Here is an 18,644-nt window from a genome sequence, read left to right on the forward strand (position 1 = left end):
CTCTGCCTCTGCCTCTGCCTCTGCCTCTGCCTCTGCCTCTGCCTCTGCCTCTGCCTCTGCCTCTGCCTCTGCCTCTGCTTGTCTGCCTTTGCCTTTGCCTCCTGAGTGCTGGCCAAGGTACAGCCTCAGTAGCAGTGATGGGGTCATGGAGAGAGGCTGAGACTTGATACCATATGGCAAGGTTAAGTCTCTGAAAAGAACTCAAGAGAGGCTACTTGTATGAGTTCAACCTAGTGGAGACTCTGGTAATTTGGAGATGCCAGTATTGTGGGACAACCACCAAGGACAGCAGCAGGTTTGAAGTGGAACTAGCCTGAGCCTGTGAGATAAGCTGTGTGTACTGTGGATGGCAGAGTCAGGGAAGTACTATTCTCCTTTGGAAGCTTGGGAGTCATGAGTGGGTTCTAGACATCAAGTATTGAACTCTTTATACTGTTGGATTTTGGTCCAGCTTTGATTTTTCTTGGAAGCATGAAGGTCCTTTCATTCACAAACCAGTAATGTTAAGCATGTAGAATTGTCCTTTCAATGGAAAGGACATAAAACCTGTTTTTCCTTCCAGAAAGCTGGGAATTGGAGGTGATTAATAACCTGGTGATCTACATTATTTGTTAGGTCAGGTCATATCAAGCTCCCTCAACCAGGACAGTAAATGGCTAGTAGTCTAAATGAGCCTTATATTATCAGTATAGCTTGGGTCACCCCCAAGCTTCATATCCAGGACTGGAGGTGGCTAATAGGCCAAATGATCTATACACTATTGTATGACCCACTCCACACCAAATCCTTCTCTAGGATCTTAAGGTAGTTTATCTCTAGAACTCATTTTCCTGAAAGAAATCACATGTACTTTGAATTGAGATTCAATGTAATAATGCCTCCATGTGCAGTAGGGATTGTATTATACCAGGAGACTTGTCCCAAAATTGTACTGTGTTTGAATATGCTGGCAATAAGTCACCTGGCATCAGACTCCTAAAGTTTGATCCAGTTTGTCTAAGTCAGGATGAACTTCTGGGGCCTGCCAGGCCTTAGGGGAACAGGTTAAAGTGGGAAGACTGAAAGACTGATGATCTCCAACCTTGTAGGAAACTTAACTATTACTTTATAATTCTCTGTGCTTGAATAAGTGCTGGTCTCTTAACTCTAAAAATTCTGTACTAAAAATTCAACACTTTCTTACTGTTTTATGTTTAAATAAGTGCAAAAATCTGGCAAATTAACATATACTGTTTAGCAGCAGGTAATTAAGGAAAGGATTAATTGCTAGAGCTCCTTTCTCTGTCAAGTTAGCCAGAAGCCCCTGATCGTAGACCATGCAAATAGAGTGGGCCATCTCCAGAGAGATCGCTTGCATGCCTTTAGCCTATCCTAGATAGCTCCTGATAATGAACCAAGTTTTTATTTTCACTATTTGTAGATTACAGAACCCCCCCCAACCCCAACATACAGAGATTTTATTGTGACTTGTGTGCCAAATTCTCTCCTCTTGAGGCAAGAAAGTAACTGAACTGGGTTTGGCAGCACATACCTTTAATCCTAGCAGAAGCAAGTGGATCTCTGAGTTTGAGGCCAGGCAGCCTAGTCTACATAACATGTTACAGGACAGCCATAGCTACACAGTATTGTTTTGGACCTTGCTTAGGTGCTTCTAATACCCATGTGCAGCCATTGGTGACTTCAACAGTGAACTGTCTACATGTTTGTGTTGCCCGAATCTTCAGTATTACTCTCATGTTTCTTGCTGACCCTTTTGTGTCACTTAGGTTATGTACTGTCCTGTTTCTTCCCCTCTGGAAAGTCCACTTATCCTTGCTGAGTTTCTGTTTGGGATCAAGATGCATGAGCTGTTTCCTCTGGACCACCAGTACCCCACTGTGGCCACTTCACCTGTCAGATAACCAAATTATCCTTCCATCTGAGAGAGCATGTGAGCATGTGGACTCTGAGCTACATTCTATTGGTACACATTTCCAGATATATGTTGAGACCAGAGCTCAGTCTTACTTGGCAGCATTGTAGCTGATTCATAGTTGAGGCCATAATGGGACTGAGGCAGTGGCAGGCAGGCTTTTTAGGAAGGTCAGAGTAGAGCTGGCTTGGGTGTGGGATCCATGCAGTGGGGCAAGGGGAAGCACACAGGACCCAACCCAAGGTCATGAGAAGAAGGGACATTCTGTAGCTCTGTTCTGCTACATTTAAACAATGCTTATGGCATCCTCTTTCCAAACCTGGAGCCTGGACTGGAAAGCAGGTAAAGACTTTTAGGAAAAGAGGCTCTGTAGAGGTACAGAGACAACTTGGTTGATAACTCTGAGGTTGTGTGCCAGCTTTACCTGGAGTGGGAGGGAAGGGGGAGAGAGCGACAGAAAGACAGAGACAGTAACAGAGAGTACATACTTATGTACTATATATCGCGGGGTCTTGCTCTGTGCTTGTCTGTTCCCACACTATAGTTTACATCCTGTTTGTATCTTTCTCTTTGTGCCTGCATTCACTTTGTGAGTTTTGTATATGTGATTCTTGTGTGCATCTCTGAGCACATATCCCTTGTGTCTCCGTGTCTCTATACTGCGCCTGTCTGGGTATCTCTGTGTATGTTCTGTTTATTTGCAGGAATGTGTCCTCATGTGTCTCCTTGAGTGTCCATGTATCTCCAAGAATGGAGAGACAAGTCCTTGGAGACAGCTTGGGATGCTGAGTCCTGGGGTGTCTGTCTGCTCTGGCCTTTTCTGGTTGGACAGGTATCCTAGCAACATTTCTATGAGTTGCCTAGCAACCAGGTCCCCATCCTTAGAGAAAGAGCAGGGTCTGGCTGCATGTGGGAGATCTGGCTCTCATTCAGTACAGACAGGAAAAGCAAGCCTATGATTTGATGATGGCTAGTGACTCAGCATAGGGTCCCTAACCTACATGTCCTTAACTTATGGCTTTTTCTCGGTGGACTGTGACCCTTGTGCTGGCAAAGAAAGAGGAGCTTAGTATCTCTGTGTTTTCTAAGATCTAATTCTGGGAGTTAGCTGTGGTGTAGCTCCAAGTGACCCGCAGACCTGACTTCCCCTTACCATGACGTATTGACAGGCAGCTTCAGACTTCAGAGACATGATGCTTTCATTTGTGTGAGGATAGTATGGGTGGCAATGGCTATGTGCAGGGGGAGTTCCTGGGTTCAATTTTGTCCTGGGTTTAGTGTACATTAGGTATAAATAGCACATAGTAGATTCAGGGCAGTATTTGATCCTTAGTCCAGACAATCTCTTGCTTACTTGCAAGAAAGCCTTTACTTGGAGAATTAGTTGGGTCAGGGTATTGCTGTCTATTGCTGTGGTACTCTGCTTTACTGGACACTTGGCTGAGGACAGTTCTGGGCAGGAAAGCTAGCAAAATATGGTCTGGGCTAAGCTGTACAAAACAACATTTACCAGTGATGGTGGTGCATGCCTTAATCCCAGCACTTAGGAAGCAGAGGCAGATATATCTCTGAGTTCCAGGACAGCCAAGGCTACACAGAGGAATCCTGTCTCTAACCCATCACCCCTCCAACAAAACAAAACAAAACAAAACAAAACAAAACAAAACAAAACAAAACAAAAAGAAACATTTTCCTCACATCTGCCTCTAGGTGAGCATTTCTCTGTATACATCTTAAGTGTATTCTTGTGTCTAAGGCTGTGTATGCATGTGTGTCTGAGTTCTTGTTCATGTCTCCATTTTTGTGTTTGTGGATGTCCCCATTGTGTGTCCCAGATCCTGAGTGTGTCTGTCTGTCTTGTGTGAGCCAATCTTTTTTTTTTTTTTTTTTTTTGGCTTCCTTCTCCAACCTGCGCAGCCCCTCCTCCTCTCAGCCGCAGCCTTCTGCCCCTCCCCCTTCTGGCTGCCGCACTGGCTGCTGCGTCTAGTCAATATCTTATCTTCGGAGCAGGAGGTAGGAGCCATTCCCAGCCGGAGCAGACCCCAAGCTAGAGTGAGAAGCATTGCTCAGTTCACTGTGCTCCTGCCTGCCTTTCTGCTAAGCAATAGGGTCTATTTTGGCCCAGCTTCTGAAGAGGTTGTGTGTGCCATTGGAGGTAAGAGGGGCTCTAGTGAGGGCTTCTGCTGCTGCTGACAGAGCTGGGGGTGGGGGAGCACTGGGAGGTAGGGAAGTGCCTGTGCCCTAGGCATTTCTGGGTAAATTCCATGTCTTTTGTGCTCCAGTGTGCCTTAGGATGGTTTGGGCATTTTTTTTTTTTTGTATTCGGCTGGCTGTGAGCCCCTGAGTCTTGGTGGGTGGACATGTATGCTTGTGTAGCTACCTCCATGTTGCTTCTGTGCGAGTCTATAACCCTAATATGAGGTAACCTTGTGAGTAAATGTGCTCCCATGCCTCTGTATGTGTCATCATGTGCCCATATGTATGCCTTTGTCTGTGTCCATGTGTCTGTGTGTGTACATGCTAGTGTTTGTGGATGCTCATCGAGGTGTTCATGTGCCTGTTAGTGTAGTTGTGCCATTCTAAGGCCTCAGTGGACTGTGTCTAGCACTGTGGTTACTTGTTTCTGTGTCCCGTTCCAGGAACTGTACTGAGTGCCTTTGCACAGTGACAGCATGGAGTCCCTCTTTCCTGCCCCATTCTGGGAGGTCTTGTATGGCAGCCACTTTCAAGGGAACCTGTCCCTCCTAAATGAGACCGTACCCCATCACCTGCTCCTCAATGCTAGCCACAGTGCCTTCCTGCCCCTTGGACTCAAGGTCACCATCGTGGGGCTCTACTTGGCTGTGTGTATCGGGGGGCTCCTGGGGAACTGCCTCGTCATGTATGTCATCCTCAGGTAGGCTGGGCCCCATCAATCTGTGAAGGGGGAACCTGAGGCAGGAGGCTGTTCTGGATGAATTCGAACAAGTATGGATTTTCTGCCTGCTCCATCAAATTTCTTCCCTCTCTGTTCAAGGGACATGAACTTCACCCTTGAAATTGAACTCCTGTTCTGCCCCCATCTGTCTCAGACTAGGTGTCACCACCTGGAGGCTTGGCACTGCAGATAAATCCATGTCATGATGTCTATGTGAATAACCATGGATACACAGGATCCTAAGATTTCTCAAAGAGAGGAAGAGTGGCTGGTACTGGGCCTGAAGCCCTTGTTCATTGGCCTTTGGGATCCCTGCTCATGGTGGATGTCTTTAGCTGAGCCCATGCTCTATTGGTGCTCAGAAATGGGAAAATTTGGAGGACTAAAAAGAAAGACAACAGTACTGGACAATTGAGGTAGAGTCGACAGTGAGGGGAAGAGGGCAATGTGAGGTACAGTTCTATGGACAAGAAAGCTGGGCAAGGAGTATGCAATTGGTAAATGTGTGGTGGCAATGATGGTCTCTGTTTTTTTCCAGCTGGGAGGGCATTGAGGGGGACTGGAGACAGCAGGTGAGGACTTGAATGCCAGAATGGGGACACCAAATTCTTTGGACATTGGGAAGACATGGGAGGTCCTTGAATGGTGAATAACTAGAGCAAGGTTCTTCACTGATATTTCCTCTTTCAAAAAGATTACTCTGAAGAAAGCAGTCATGGTCCCCTTGTTGGTATCATGGTAGGTGTGGTATTGGTGGTGGAGGAAGGGCAGTGTAGTGTCCATACCCTGCCTCATTATGGTCCTCTTAGTATTTCTGAGCAATTGTTTTCTCCATTTGTTAGATGGGAAATGTGCATTATATAGACATATAGGTGCATGTCCACATATGTGTGTGTATATATATATATATATATATATATATATATATATATATATATATATGATATGTGATTGGAAAAGCATTCCAAGTATTGACTTTCGGCAGAGGACCCATGTGGGAAACTATTCTATGACCCATGTGCCTCATGGTTAAAAGGATATGTCTTTGACAAGAAGTACAGCAACCAGGGACAGTAGTTTGTGAGCTTTGCCTTTCCTTGTCATCAGCATTTCTCTCCTATTGTCCTCTGCATTTGGGACATTAAAACTCTCGAGCCATTTACTGTAGTAGAGTAGACAAGGAACGCCATCTTTCCCACCAGCATCCCCAGAGAACTAGTCTCAGGAACTGCTGTGGCTGCACTGGCTCAGGAGACAACACACAGCATGTTTGAGTTGGGTGTGTGCCAGGAGTCAGAAAAACATGCTCTGAGCCCCATTTTGCACCTTAGCAGTTCTTAGCCTTATGAAAGCTACTTAGCTCCTCTGAGTCTCAGCTTTCTTCTCCACAGCGTAGGGATTAAATGGCATTTTTGCTTTTGGGTAAACCTCAAATGAGATAAAATCTATGTGAAGAGCTTGGCTCAGATATCTACCATTATCATTAACATTGTTATTTATTGTAATTAAGTCTCTGGGATTAATGTCTAAGAAACAGAACTTAATCCCAGATTCCCTGATAGCAACTAAACATCATGGACTACTGTTATCTCTTGTGCCATACCACTACCATACCGCCATAACCACCATCACCTTCATCATCATCATCATCATCACTATAGTCACCCTTCTCTACTACTGTCATAAACATTAATTCATTCCACTAGTATTTATTACTTATAATGTTCCTAACATGGTTCCCAGTGCTTGAATACAATCAAACCTAACTAGCACATCTCCTTTTTTCTTTATTAGAATAAAAATATATGTTTATTTATAGGTATGTGTGTTTCTGTCTGGATGTGTAGGTCAGATGAGAAATTTGGTTTTCTCCTTTTAGCATGTAAGTTTCTCCTTCTACCACATGTGTCTTGGAGATAGAACTCAGGTCATCAGAATTGGCAATAAGTGCCCTTAACACCTGAGCTATTTGGCTGGCCCATCATTTTCTTTTTTCACTGCTAGACAACATTGTGCACTTGGAAGATCTTTGATGAACTTTACAGGCAGTGCCCTGAAAAACCTCTGAGAGGAGTCTTGAGAGAGACTGAGGAGAGAAGACAGCATCTCTCTCTCTTGAGTCCTTCCACAAATTCACGTTCAGGTTAGATATGCACTCAGGTACTCTTCCATGCCCCCAACTTTTCCAGGGTAGTCCTGTCATAGACTTGGAACCTTTTTGTAGATGTCATAATCACATGGAGGAGCTTGTTAAAGTCCTATGCTCAGTGAACCTTGGGTGTAATGCAGAATCTGCCATTTAATAAGCTTCTTTGGAGACTCTGGGGTTGAGAGATTCAAAGATGATGACCCTCTTGGTGATCCTTTTGCTGACAAGTCTAGCCAAAATGGCCAAATGGAGCGTTTCTTCTCCTTGTCCTCTACAGGCACACCAAGATGAAGACTGCTACCAACATTTACATATTTAATCTGGCACTGGCTGATACCCTGGTCTTGCTGACACTGCCCTTCCAGGGCACAGACATCCTTCTGGGCTTCTGGCCGTTTGGGAATGCACTGTGCAAGACTGTCATTGCTATCGACTACTACAACATGTTTACCAGCACTTTCACTTTGACTGCCATGAGTGTAGACCGATATGTAGCTATCTGCCACCCTATCCGTGCCCTTGATGTTCGGACATCCAGCAAAGCCCAGGCTGTTAATGTGGCCATATGGGCCCTGGCTTCAGTGGTTGGTGTTCCTGTTGCCATCATGGGCTCAGCACAAGTGGAGGATGAAGGTCAGTGGGTGGTCCTCCTCCCTGACCAGTTAGTTCCCCATGGTTCTTGCTAGCCCCTCTGACCTCATTTCTCTCCTGCAGAGATCGAATGCCTGGTGGAGATCCCTGCCCCTCAGGACTATTGGGGCCCTGTATTTGCTATCTGCATCTTCCTTTTTTCCTTCATCATCCCTGTGCTGATCATCTCTGTCTGCTACAGTCTCATGATTCGACGACTTCGTGGTGTCCGTCTGCTTTCAGGCTCCCGAGAGAAGGACCGGAACCTGCGGCGTATCACACGACTGGTACTGGTAGTTGTGGCTGTGTTTGTGGGCTGCTGGACACCGGTGCAGGTCTTTGTCCTTGTTCAAGGACTGGGTGTTCAGCCAGGTAGTGAGACTGCAGTAGCCATTCTACGCTTCTGCACAGCCCTGGGCTATGTCAACAGTTGTCTCAATCCCATTCTCTATGCTTTCCTGGATGAGAACTTCAAGGCCTGCTTTAGAAAGTTCTGCTGTGCTTCTGCCCTGCACCGGGAGATGCAGGTTTCTGATCGTGTGCGCAGCATTGCCAAGGATGTAGGCCTTGGTTGCAAGACTTCTGAGACAGTACCACGGCCGGCATGACTAGGCGTGGACCTGCCCATGGTGCCTGTCAGCCCACAGAGCCCATCTACACCCAACACGGAGCTCACACAGGTCACTGCTCTCTAGGTTGACCCTGAACCTTGAGCATCTGGGGCCTTGAATGGCTTTTCTCTTGGTTCGGGATGCTCAGTCCTAGAGGAAGACCTTTTAGCACCATGGGACAGGTCAAAGCATCAAGGTGGCCTCCATGGCCTCTGTCAGATTAAGTTTCTTCCCTGGTATAGGACCAGAGAGAACCAAAGGAACTGCATGGAAACATCCACAACACAGTGGACATGCCTGGTGAACCCATGTAGGTATTCATGGTTCACTTGACTCTTCTCTGGCTTCTCCCTGCTGCCCTGGCTCTAGGAGGGCTTAGCCTGAGGTATTGTAGTGATCATGTAGTCACTATTGTGACTACCTGTTGTGTGCTATTGCCCTCAGCCTTTCAGTGTTTTCACAGAACTGCTGATCATACCCAGTGTTGCCTGGTTCTTAAGCTTGGAGTTGCCTTGGAGCATCTTCTAGTTCTGACTCTACTGATGCATTCAGATTACCTGAGGTGGGTGAGCATCAGTGGGTTCTTGGATGACTGTTTCCTGAAGATTCTTTTCATGCTGTACTATGGAGTATATGAAGGGGACTTCACACTTCATCTGGTACTGCCATTGCCTGCTCTATCAACCTGGACCATCTTCTCAGCAAGAGGCTAGCAGGGAGATAAGACACAGAGCTTCCCTAAGGCTCTTTCCCTCCAAAACCACTGTGAACTCTTATTCTACAGACTGCTTGGCAAGCCCTGCTTCTAGCTGTGTGGGAGGTAATCAGGAGAAAGTTTTGTGGCCTCTGTAGGCTGCTCACAGCATGAAGGCACCACATGCTGGTCTTGGCTGCTTAGTATGGGCAGGGCATGAGAATATGCTCTCTCCTTATTCTCCACAGCCTCCCTCAGCTCTCCAGCAGTCTCTCTTTTACACAATATTAGAGGTCAGCAGTTGTACTGCTAGAAGCATACTTGTAACCTGAAAAGAGTGGAGTCAGGATGTGTTCTATTCTATACCCACAGTGGGCACCTGCTTCATGTATAGGGCTAGGACATATCTGAGCAAGGCCTGGACTTGGCATCAAATGAAGAGCTGGTATGAGAGCTGAAACCTAAAATGTCTCATTGGAGCCAATCTGCAAGGACTATTATGGTTTGGGGGACATTGGAAGAAGAGTCGATATCTTGGAGATATATTTGATGGTTCACGGAAGAAGAGGCTTTGTAAATGCCCTTTCTGTGGGTCAGGTATCAAAATACCAGCGATCTTGGATAGAATCTGATCTTATGCAGGGACCTTGATTAGGTGGTTTCATGCCACGCAGAACCTAGGCTGGTTCCTGTCTCAGAGAGACCTGGCCTTAACAATCTTTCTGGGGAGACCAGGGTTCTTTCTATGACACTTGTGCAGGAGCCATTAGCTCTAGTGTTTTCTTGCTAATGCTAGAAACTTTGTGAATTTGTATATCTTTATGTATTTAAGCATGCAAAAAAAATGTCATTTTCATGCATGTAGCTAGCCCTGAACCTGCCTCTGGGGTAATGAAGGAGTGCTCATAATAAACACTTACCCAGTGACTAGTACTGTCCATAGAATAAGTGTTTCTGATTCTAGCTACATAAGAGTAACTTCCTGGGTGTTGATATGCACTGGGATGAGGCATAGGACCAGGCTGATGGGTTTTTAAACCTGTTCTGCCCTTGGCAGAGGGACTTTAAGGAGCCTCTTGAGGGAAACTACTTCCTGGGTTGCAGAGGCAACCAGAGGCAGAGGCCTTTCCTTCTCCCAAGACAATGACTATCTTTTCTCCCCACCCTCAGGGGCAGTGGGTAAATGCCTTTCTTCACAGATTTTCTTTGTAGACTCTCACCATTTGAGCAAATCTAAAAGGAGTTATGGTAATAACAGAGCAGAGAACCCTTCTCTGGTGGCAGAGCAACCTTATACTATAGAGATCTACCTTCTGGTTCTTGTCTGTGTAGGCCCAATCTGGCTCAAGTTGACTCTCAGGCAGATGGCCCTTGTCGGGGGGCTTTGAAGAGGGTCTTATGTGCTAAACCTTGCTTCCAGTACTAGGTTAGTGAGCCAATGCTTAGTTTTATACAAGTTTTAATGACACTGTCCATTTGTTTTTTGTTTTGTTTTAGTCTGTCAGTTTATAGCAATAGATATGAATTTCTCATAGGCTTAAAAGATGCAGTTCATGCAGGTGTGATGGATTGGATTCTATGAGATTGTGTTTTTGTTGCATCTTTATTTTATAGAAAGATGACTTCAGAGCTGCATATATCATATTAATAGTAATAATGAGGTTGTAGGGTTTCAACCTCACAACCTATTCCCATAGCAAAGTCACCTCATAACACCATCACATTGGGAGATAGGATTTCAAAATGTGAGTGTGTATGTGTGTGTGTGTGTGTGTGTGTGTGTGTGTGTGGTGTGTGTGTGTACAAGCACATCAGTAGTTCTTAGCAAACACATTGGTTTCAAACAGAAATTCAGCATCAAGGGAAAAATTTCCTTCTTGATGAAATTATAGTCTCCAGGAGATTGTATGCTCCTGATAGGTGGTGGGATTCTGGGCTGCTGACCCTGGCCATTGTCTTTAAGGAGGCTGGCCATTAGGGGAGCCTTAGAGGTGAATATACCTTACTGGCTCTCCAGGACTATGTACCTCCCCCATTCTCTCCCCATTTTGTGTAACAGCCTCACCCCTAACTGTTTCTGTTTACTACCAGGCTTGATCAAGTCTAGTTTCTCTGAATCTGGTTTTCCTTCTCTGTGCAAAGGGAACTGTGCAGCCTTCCTCTTGGGGTTATGTGAAGGGCAGGATGTATAGGATCAGATAGGTCCCCAGGGTCTTTTTACCTCAGAAAAGGCAGGCTTCATCAGCTGCTTTAGACGCTTCCCACCAGAGGGCACTGTGGTCCCAATGTAGGCCCAGCCAAGGTCCCTGACCAGCTGTGAGAAACAGCAGGAAGATTTGGGAACTAAGTAGGGTTAGGATCTCCTTGGCAGCAGGAGCCAGAGTGTGGGGGTTTTGTGGAGTAAGTCAGACTCCTGAGTTCATGGAGAAAACCAAAGCTAGTTCCAACAGGATCCTGGTGAGAAGCACCCTTGGTCTAGCTGGCTAGCCTTGAGGAATGACAGGAAAGGGAGGCCATTCCCTTTGCTGGTCTGTGGGTGGGACTAAAGGTCTGCATAAGTACTACCTACTAAATGATTTTGCCACTAGAGCATCGAAGGGGACAAGGGTTTGGAATCTTCAGAGAAAATTTGGCTGGTACCTCCTCTGTTGTGGTCAGCTCTAGCAAACTAGAGCCAGCTGAGAGGCTATCCCGAAGGGTGCCTATCTCTTTCACAGCCTAGTTCACTCACCAATGTGTTCCCCTCATGATCTTCCCACTCATCTTCCACTCACTCTGTTCCTCCTTCACACATTGTTTTTTGCCCAGCACACCTGCTTTTGCCACTCTCTGTGGCCTGAACACAGTTCTGGAAAGTGAGATGTTTTGCTGTATCTATTTATAAGGGGCTCTTGTCCTGAAGGGGTTCTCTTACTCAGGAGCAGTGTGTACTAATTAGGCCTTGCTGAAGTCTGACAGTGAAGCAGGCACAGCTTGATCTCAGTAGAGCTGTGGGTGTGGGTTGTGGTTTAAAAAGTGCCTATTCTAGGCTGTCCTCAACCATTCCTCTCTAATATTGAGCCTGTGTCAGGTCTGAGAGTGGATCTGGAGACTAGATCACACAGCTCTTTGCCAAGTTTTCCTCTTGACTTTCAGACCCTCTGGTTGCTGTGAGAGTACTCCAGAAGTTTGTGGAGCATCCATGTCTTGCCAGCAGCAGTGGGAGCAGGATTTCTCAAAAGAGACCCCAGCCATTGTCTAGTTTCCAAAGGACCTAGACTTTACCAATGTTCTGCCTGAAGTCTCATGGGAAGCTGAGCCAGATCATTTGAATAAGCCACTCCTCAGTTTTGGATCCTCAGAAGCTAAACACTTCTTATCTCTTAGCTTCTAAGTTTTTGTTGCACAACAATAGGCAATAGCTCAGGGGAGATATTGGGAGAATGACATTTAAGGGCTGACTAGAGTTATGGACAGCAAAGTTATCCAATACCGTCTGGCTTAGATGAAGGTCCAAGTGCTCTGTCAAGCTCAAGTACTTGGTGGGCAGAAGGATGGCATATGCCATGAAGGTGTCAGAGTTCTGGGTCATGACAATATTTGGTTTTACTGCTGAAGTGCTTGTCCTTTTATAACCTGTCAGTTTTACAAAGGTTCCTGTTCCAGGACACATAAAGTACTAGCCTGGGGGCTATCTTTGTGTCCATCCTCTGTGGGTGGTCAGACTTAGAGTGCTTGCTACCAGGATCAGATTGCCTGCTATTGTCTCCTTAGGGATGTGTAGGAAGCAGAGGAACAGAAAGGGAATGTTATAGTTGTTTGTATGTATCTGTATGTATGGAGAACACAGGGATAAGTGTGAAGAAACAGAATGTTCCCTGGCTTGGTCAACCACTGCTCTTGGAGGTGGTAAATGGCAAGAATGCTTAGGCCTCCTGAAGCAGGGTTATGGTACAGAAATTCTTGTGGAATTTGTCATTCAGGAATGAGTTCATGAAAGGATCGAGGCATGAGTTGACATAGCTGAGGCTGGTGATGGCATAGGAGATAACGATAACCAGGGATGTGTGGGGCATGCCTGTAGTCAGCGCTACCACAGAGGCCAGATGAAAGGGCATCCAGCAAAGAAAGCAGCACATGGACAACACAGTGAGGACCAGGACAGTCACCTTCCTCTTGGCCTTGCCTAGAACCTTCATGCCAGAGTGGAGCTTCATGGTATGAAGTCTGTACCACTGGTCTACATATGACATGCAGATGATGCACAATGGCATTGCAAAGCCAAGAACCAATGTATATGTGTGGCTGGCCTGAAACCAGGGCCACTCTGGTCTCAGGAAACTTAGCCCACAACTGGGTGCCACAACTTTTGCTCCCTCTAGGCGTGCCTAGGCAATTGGCAAGATTGCACAGTGGCCAGTACCACTAAGTGGCAGTCCATACTCATCACAACCAGGAAGTAGATGCTGGAGAAGATGTAGTAGTCAGTGGTCAGCACCAGTTTGCAGAATGGCTGTAGCAGGTACTCAGTGATATTGGTGGGAACATCAGCACAAAGAGCCCATCAGCAATAGTTAGGCTCAGGACAAACACATTAGTTATTCTTTTCATCTTTGGTGCCCTCAGGATCACATAAATGATAGCCAAGTTAACAATTAGGCCTATAGCACAGATCACAGAGTATCTATTGGCAGGTTATGTTGGCAGAAGTTGGCAGGAGCATGTGGAGCACCGTGGCTCCACATAGTGGCTCAGAGAAGGTGACATTGGGATGGGTATTATTATCCTTGGACAAGTTTGTGCTCATGGTAGTGAGGAAGTTGTTAGTAATTTTAGCTGTTGGAGGACTCTGGGTACTCAGCAACCTGCATCATGGTAGGGCTTAGAGACTGATATCTGGCCAGGGGCCTCCTGGGCTGGTTTCTGGGAAAGAAACTGTCAGAAACACTACAACAGTGGCCACCTCAAGTTCTCTGAGGCCATTCTATTTACCCTAGCCCTAGGGTCAGAGAGAGCCTGGTGGGGTAGAGTTCTCCTTCAGCTTCCTGAATGTAGCCCCATTTCCATGTTCTGCTCATATGAGAGCAGCTGCACCCCTGAGATGCTAAGTGACCCAGAGCAACCCTACCTACTATCCCCAGTATACAATAAGTGGAAGCAGTGCTGTTGCCTATTTGTAGATGCACCTTTTAGATGCTTTCCTGGATACTTTGGATCTAAAAGTTCTTCCCTTCAGGAGTCAAGTTCTCACTCTCCATAGTGCTGTGTAAACATCTGCTTTCCTAGGTATTCCACTGACCTGCCCTCTGTCCAGGGTCTCATAGCTGGAAGATGATGGCCTTGGTGTGATCTCAGAGTATAGGCAGCTGTGAGATGAAGGGTGTGACTCCTTTCTTTCAGCAGAGGTTTCAGCCAGTCTTGGTCAGCTGGGAGGGTGGTTTCCAAGACCCACTTGCATGCTTTGTACCTCAGTCTGTTGGCTTCCCAACCTAGGCCTGGTTATAACACAAATGAGCAGGGAGAGGAGTGGAGAAAGCTGGGTGCTACTGTTTGACTGAAGCTCCTGGAAGCAAGCACCCCGTTCCCCACCCAGTGCTGAACTACAGTGCCTGCAGTTGGTGGTCTGGGATCCCATCCCCATGCTCTCTGTACCTGCTCTGTCATCCCCTGTGTGTGTGTGTGTGTGTGTGTTAGAATTTTGCTGGCTATTAATCACTCAGGTAAGTCACAAATGGGTAGCCGAGAGATGTGTTTTTGCTCATGTGTGTGTCTATCTATTGAGAAGACACACACAGGGGCTTCTGGGCTCTATAGAGTATTTGTGATTTTGTCTGCGGGCGCTAGGGACCTGTGTACCTTTGTCTGTGTATCTGTATCTTGGTAGATCTCATGCCTCCTTCTCCTCCTTTTTTTTTTTTCCCTGGGGGCGGGGCATGGGCAGAGTTTCTCTGTGTATAACCTTGGCTGTCCTAAAACTTGTTCTGTAGACCAGGGTGGTTTCAAACTTAGAGAGATATTTCTGTCTCTGCCTCCTGAGTGCTGGGATTAAAGACATAAGCTACCACAGCCTACTTATAAGCATGCACATGGTATGTACATTGCATGTATGTGTGGGCCCATGTCTGCTTGTATGGGGTTTCTGAGGGTAGCTCTGTACTATATCCAAAGTAGTCTGTGTGTACTCTTATATAAATATTGGACTGGAGGACTGCTGGTCTTCATATGAAGCCAAATGTTGACCATAGACAACCTTTTTTTTTTTTTTTTTTTTTTTTTTTACCAGCCATGAGAGGCCACGGAGAAAGGCACTTGCTCCTACACTGGCTCCTGGCCCCTTCTCTGTAGCACTGAGGAAAACTACTGGAAGCCAAGACCTCCTCTATACTCCTTGCACATTTTGCCCCTAAGTGGGAACTGCTCAGTCGGTCCTACTCACAAACAGCAGGGCTGTATCTCTGGTTGTGCTTTTAGAGCAAGTATAGTGCTGAAGATGAGCAGCCACTTTGAGTTGGGGTATTTTTTTCTTTGTACATATACATATGGTGGTTGGTTAGGGAAGATGGAGTAGTTTGCTTTCAGCCTTGGGGGATGTGACTGTCCACTGAGGATTTGCCCAGTGCCTTCTGGGGTACAAAGCTATCACCCCATATCCACAGGTCAGCAACTTCTGTGAGTTACTCTCCCAAGTCTTTTTGTTCCATGTTTTTTTCTGGGCTGGGTCAGGATAGGAGTATGAACCATGACCCTGAGTGCCTTGAGGTTACTGAGCCTGACTATGTTAAGGAATATCAGGTGGGAGCAGTCATGGATTCTTCCTTGTGTATACTGTACTAAAAGGTGGATCAGCACTGGTTAGTAGGTATTTCTGGAGGAGCATTTCACTTAGAGAGACTGAGGCCCCTGAGGTCAACCAACAGACATGGTCAGCAACTATGAGGAAAGTCTTTATTAAGTTGAATTTAATGAGTTGGGGAGTGCTTGTGGAATAAAACAGGTATCGGGTCTGTTCAGAGTTAGGAAACCAGAGATGTGACAGTTTCAGACCTGTGTCAGGCTTGACTGATTTCGGACTCTTCCCCTGGCAAAAGGGGGTGGCTAGATCTTCTGTCATCTAGCTTGTGTCCTGAGTCTTCCTCCCTGTTAATCTTGTCAGCGAGGAACTGGCCAGTGCTCTCTGTTGTTAATACTGGCAAAGGCAGAGGTCCTTTACATCTCTTCTTGCTTAACTTTATACACACTAAATACCTCACTCCCCACCTTTTTCCAGAGCTTGTTGTGCTAGGATATCTTCCCTCTAGACCAGGAGGGAAGTGGACTAGTATTAGAATGCATTCTTGAGAGTATAGAACTCTCTCTCATCTTCCACCAGACTCCTGATTCCCTTTAGCCAACTCTTTCACCTCACTAGTAGTCAGCTCAGTATAAAGTCCCTCCCAGACTTCTTTCTTCCTGAGCCTGGCTTGGGGAGTGCCCTGGCTCCTCACCAAGCCTGTTCTCTTGGAAGTGGGAAAAAAAGGAGGAACAAATATGGTCATGGGAGCCCCGTGGTATGAGAAGAAGGGATGGGGTTGGGAATGATGTGGATTGGTACTAAAATGTAGGGTTATAAAATGTAGGATCTAAGCTGTCACAGCCTGAGGCTGCTGTGGGTGCCAGTCATCCTGGCACCGGTCCACATGTGTGGAGACCCCAGATGCCCCTTTCCTCTCTAGTCACACCTCACCTGTGGCTTCTGCAGCTTAGCAGCTGTCTGTATAGCCTTTACACTTGGGCTAAGAGAGCTGCTTTGTTCTGCTTGGCAGGGCATTGTCCCAGAGGAAAGCTTTGCTTCATGAAAGGATTTTCACTTTCAGAAATGAATTGGTCTTTGCAGCCTGTTGGGTGTGAGGGGAAAGGCCGGGGAGGGAGCCAGGTGTCAGCTGTACGGGGTGGGGGTGGGGAACTGCCTTGCAGTGACAACCAGACTTTCTGGAAGTGCTAGGGCTGGGTTGGGAGGATGGGGTGGTCGGGTATGTGGTGGGTTAGGGGTCTGGCTACTGTAGGCTTGCATCTGGGTCTCATGCGTGTTTATGTTTGTCTCATGAGAAGTGGTCTTTCCAGGATAAGGGGAAGAAGGGGTGTGCCACCTGGCTGTTTGTGTAAGCTAGGAACACAGCAGTCAGCAACAGGAAAGTTCAACTGTAGGGCTTTATCCTTATTGTCATTTCATGTAGATGTGGCAGTCGACCTCCATCCACTGTTACCAGGCGCCTGGAGGTCCTACTACTTCTACAGAAGCAAACCAAGGCAGAAGTTGGTCGAGGAGATGATTTTATTTTCTGAGCTTGGGGAAATGGAGTATGAATAATGCATCTTTCCTTTATACATTTATTTTTCTTTTCTCCATAGTTTTTAAAAAAGATTTATTTATTATTATATCTAAGTACCCTGTAGCTGTCTTCAGATGCACCAGAAGAGGATGTCAGATCTCATTATGGATGGTTGTGAGCCACCATGTGGTTTCTGGGATTTCAAGTTAGGACCTTTGGAAGAGCAGTCAGTGCTCTTAACCACTGAGTCACATCTCCAGCCCTTCTCTACAGTTTTTAATCTGTTCTGTTATAGTAGTGAAAAAAAAAAAACTAAAAAGGAAAGGAAAGGATATGACTGCTATGGGGTGGAAGAGAAAGTTTATTATAGGTAAGTAGTAGAGCAGAGACAGAGGCACGTGTCCCAGACGCATTTGGGAGTCCAGAGTGGTCATGACCTTAAAGCCATGCCCATGACCCTGAGGAAAGGGAGAAGAAGAAGGAGAGGAGAGAGGAATCAGAACAACAGCCAAGAGAGCAAAGGTAGAAAAGGAGTGGGTAACCAAATGTCTTGATTATGTAGAGAAGAACCTCTGGGGGACAGGCAGCTCAGCCTGGGCTGGAAAGTTCAGGGTAGAGGGAAGCATATGTCAACCATATCCTGTAACAAGTAGGGGCTGAAGGATGCTAGGAGAACCTGTCAGGTCTGCTTTGATATGTTGAATAGGCACCTCAGCTGTTTGTCTCAGGTTTGAAAGTTAACAAGTACAGGTATACTTGATTATGTACATATGTGCGGCCTGTTTCTTTAAGTAAATAAAGGCTTCACCCTAGGCAGACACAAGCAGCTCAGAGTCAGCTTTACTACAAAAATAGAGCTGCCATTCATTCTGCCCCCACTGTGTCTGTCTGTCTGTCTCTGTCTCTGTCTCTGTCTCTCTTTCTCTCTTTGTTTTTTTCTAGATAAGGTTTCTCTGTGTTGCCCTGGCTGTACTAGAATTCACTCTGTAGACCAGTCTGGCTTGGAACTCAGAGATCTGCCTGCCTCTGCCTCCCAAGTGCTGGGATTAAAGGTGTGCACCACCATTGCCTGCTGCAGTTTTCTTAAGGAAACTGAGAAAGACTATTTGTAAAGCAGGGGAGCAGGGTGGCCCTTTCTTGTGCATAGGTTCTGGGCTGTACACAGACAGTTTCTACTTTGCCAGAACTCAGCTGCCCAGGAAGAGTTTGGGTCCCTTTGGTATTTGACGCTTTGTGCCAATGGTCTAAGTCTTGTGAGCTCAGGGCTAGGGGAGCTGGGATATTTGGGTAGGGATTTCTGCTGGTCCTTGTGTCCTGATCGGTTCATCAATTCGTAGGATTAAAGCTGTAAATAGAGTTGACAGCTGAACTCCCCTGAGTATGGAGACAGGAACAGAATTATGTGGCACTGTTTGTTGAGAAGGAGTTTCCTATGTATATACA

At 46.3% G+C, this 18,644-nt stretch overlaps 2 protein-coding genes across 4 annotated transcripts; one reads left to right on the top strand and one right to left on the bottom strand.

Moving 5' to 3' along the window:
* The first annotated feature begins 3,853 nt into the window (after positions 1 to 3,853).
* Oprl1 (opioid related nociceptin receptor 1) lies at positions 3,854 to 9,846 on the top strand. Of its 3 annotated transcripts, XM_021192715.1 has the most exons (4): positions 3,854 to 4,067; positions 4,552 to 4,808; positions 7,256 to 7,611; positions 7,693 to 9,846. In XM_021192715.1, exons 2-4 carry the CDS (start codon positions 4,585 to 4,587, stop codon positions 8,214 to 8,216), a joined length of 1,104 nt encoding a protein of 367 aa, XP_021048374.1. In that variant the 5' UTR covers positions 3,854 to 4,067; positions 4,552 to 4,584; the 3' UTR covers positions 8,217 to 9,846. The 3 variants fall into 3 exon arrangements, with proteins under 3 accessions (XP_021048374.1, XP_029392495.1, XP_029392494.1); XM_029536635.1 differs by lacking the exon at positions 4,552 to 4,808 and having other exon boundaries at positions 3,992 to 4,067; XM_029536634.1 differs by lacking the exons at positions 3,854 to 4,067; positions 4,552 to 4,808 and adding an exon at positions 4,835 to 5,245.
* Positions 9,847 to 12,818: 2,972 nt separating this feature from the next.
* On the bottom strand, positions 12,819 to 16,699 carry Npbwr2 (neuropeptides B and W receptor 2). Its single transcript, XM_021192826.1, is given in 5 exon segments — positions 12,819 to 13,282; positions 13,285 to 13,440; positions 13,443 to 13,576; positions 13,608 to 13,757; positions 16,611 to 16,699. Coding segments are annotated over 5 exon segments (993 nt in total).
* Between the last annotated feature and the right edge of the window lie 1,945 nt (positions 16,700 to 18,644).

Source organism: Mus pahari, chromosome 3, assembly GCF_900095145.1.
Source record: "Mus pahari chromosome 3, PAHARI_EIJ_v1.1, whole genome shotgun sequence".
Classification (NCBI taxonomy): domain Eukaryota; kingdom Metazoa; phylum Chordata; class Mammalia; order Rodentia; family Muridae; genus Mus; species Mus pahari.

Coding starts and splice junctions, on each gene's coding strand:
- Oprl1 (XM_021192715.1), top strand. CDS start 4,585: ATGGAGTCCCTCTTTCCTGCCCCATTCTGGGAGGTCTTGTATGGCAGC. Junction 4,809..7,255: donor GTCATGTATGTCATCCTCAG/GTAGGCTGGGCC, acceptor TGTCCTCTACAG/GCACACCAAGATGAAGACTG. Junction 7,612..7,692: donor AGCACAAGTGGAGGATGAAG/GTCAGTGGGTGG, acceptor TCTCTCCTGCAG/AGATCGAATGCCTGGTGGAG.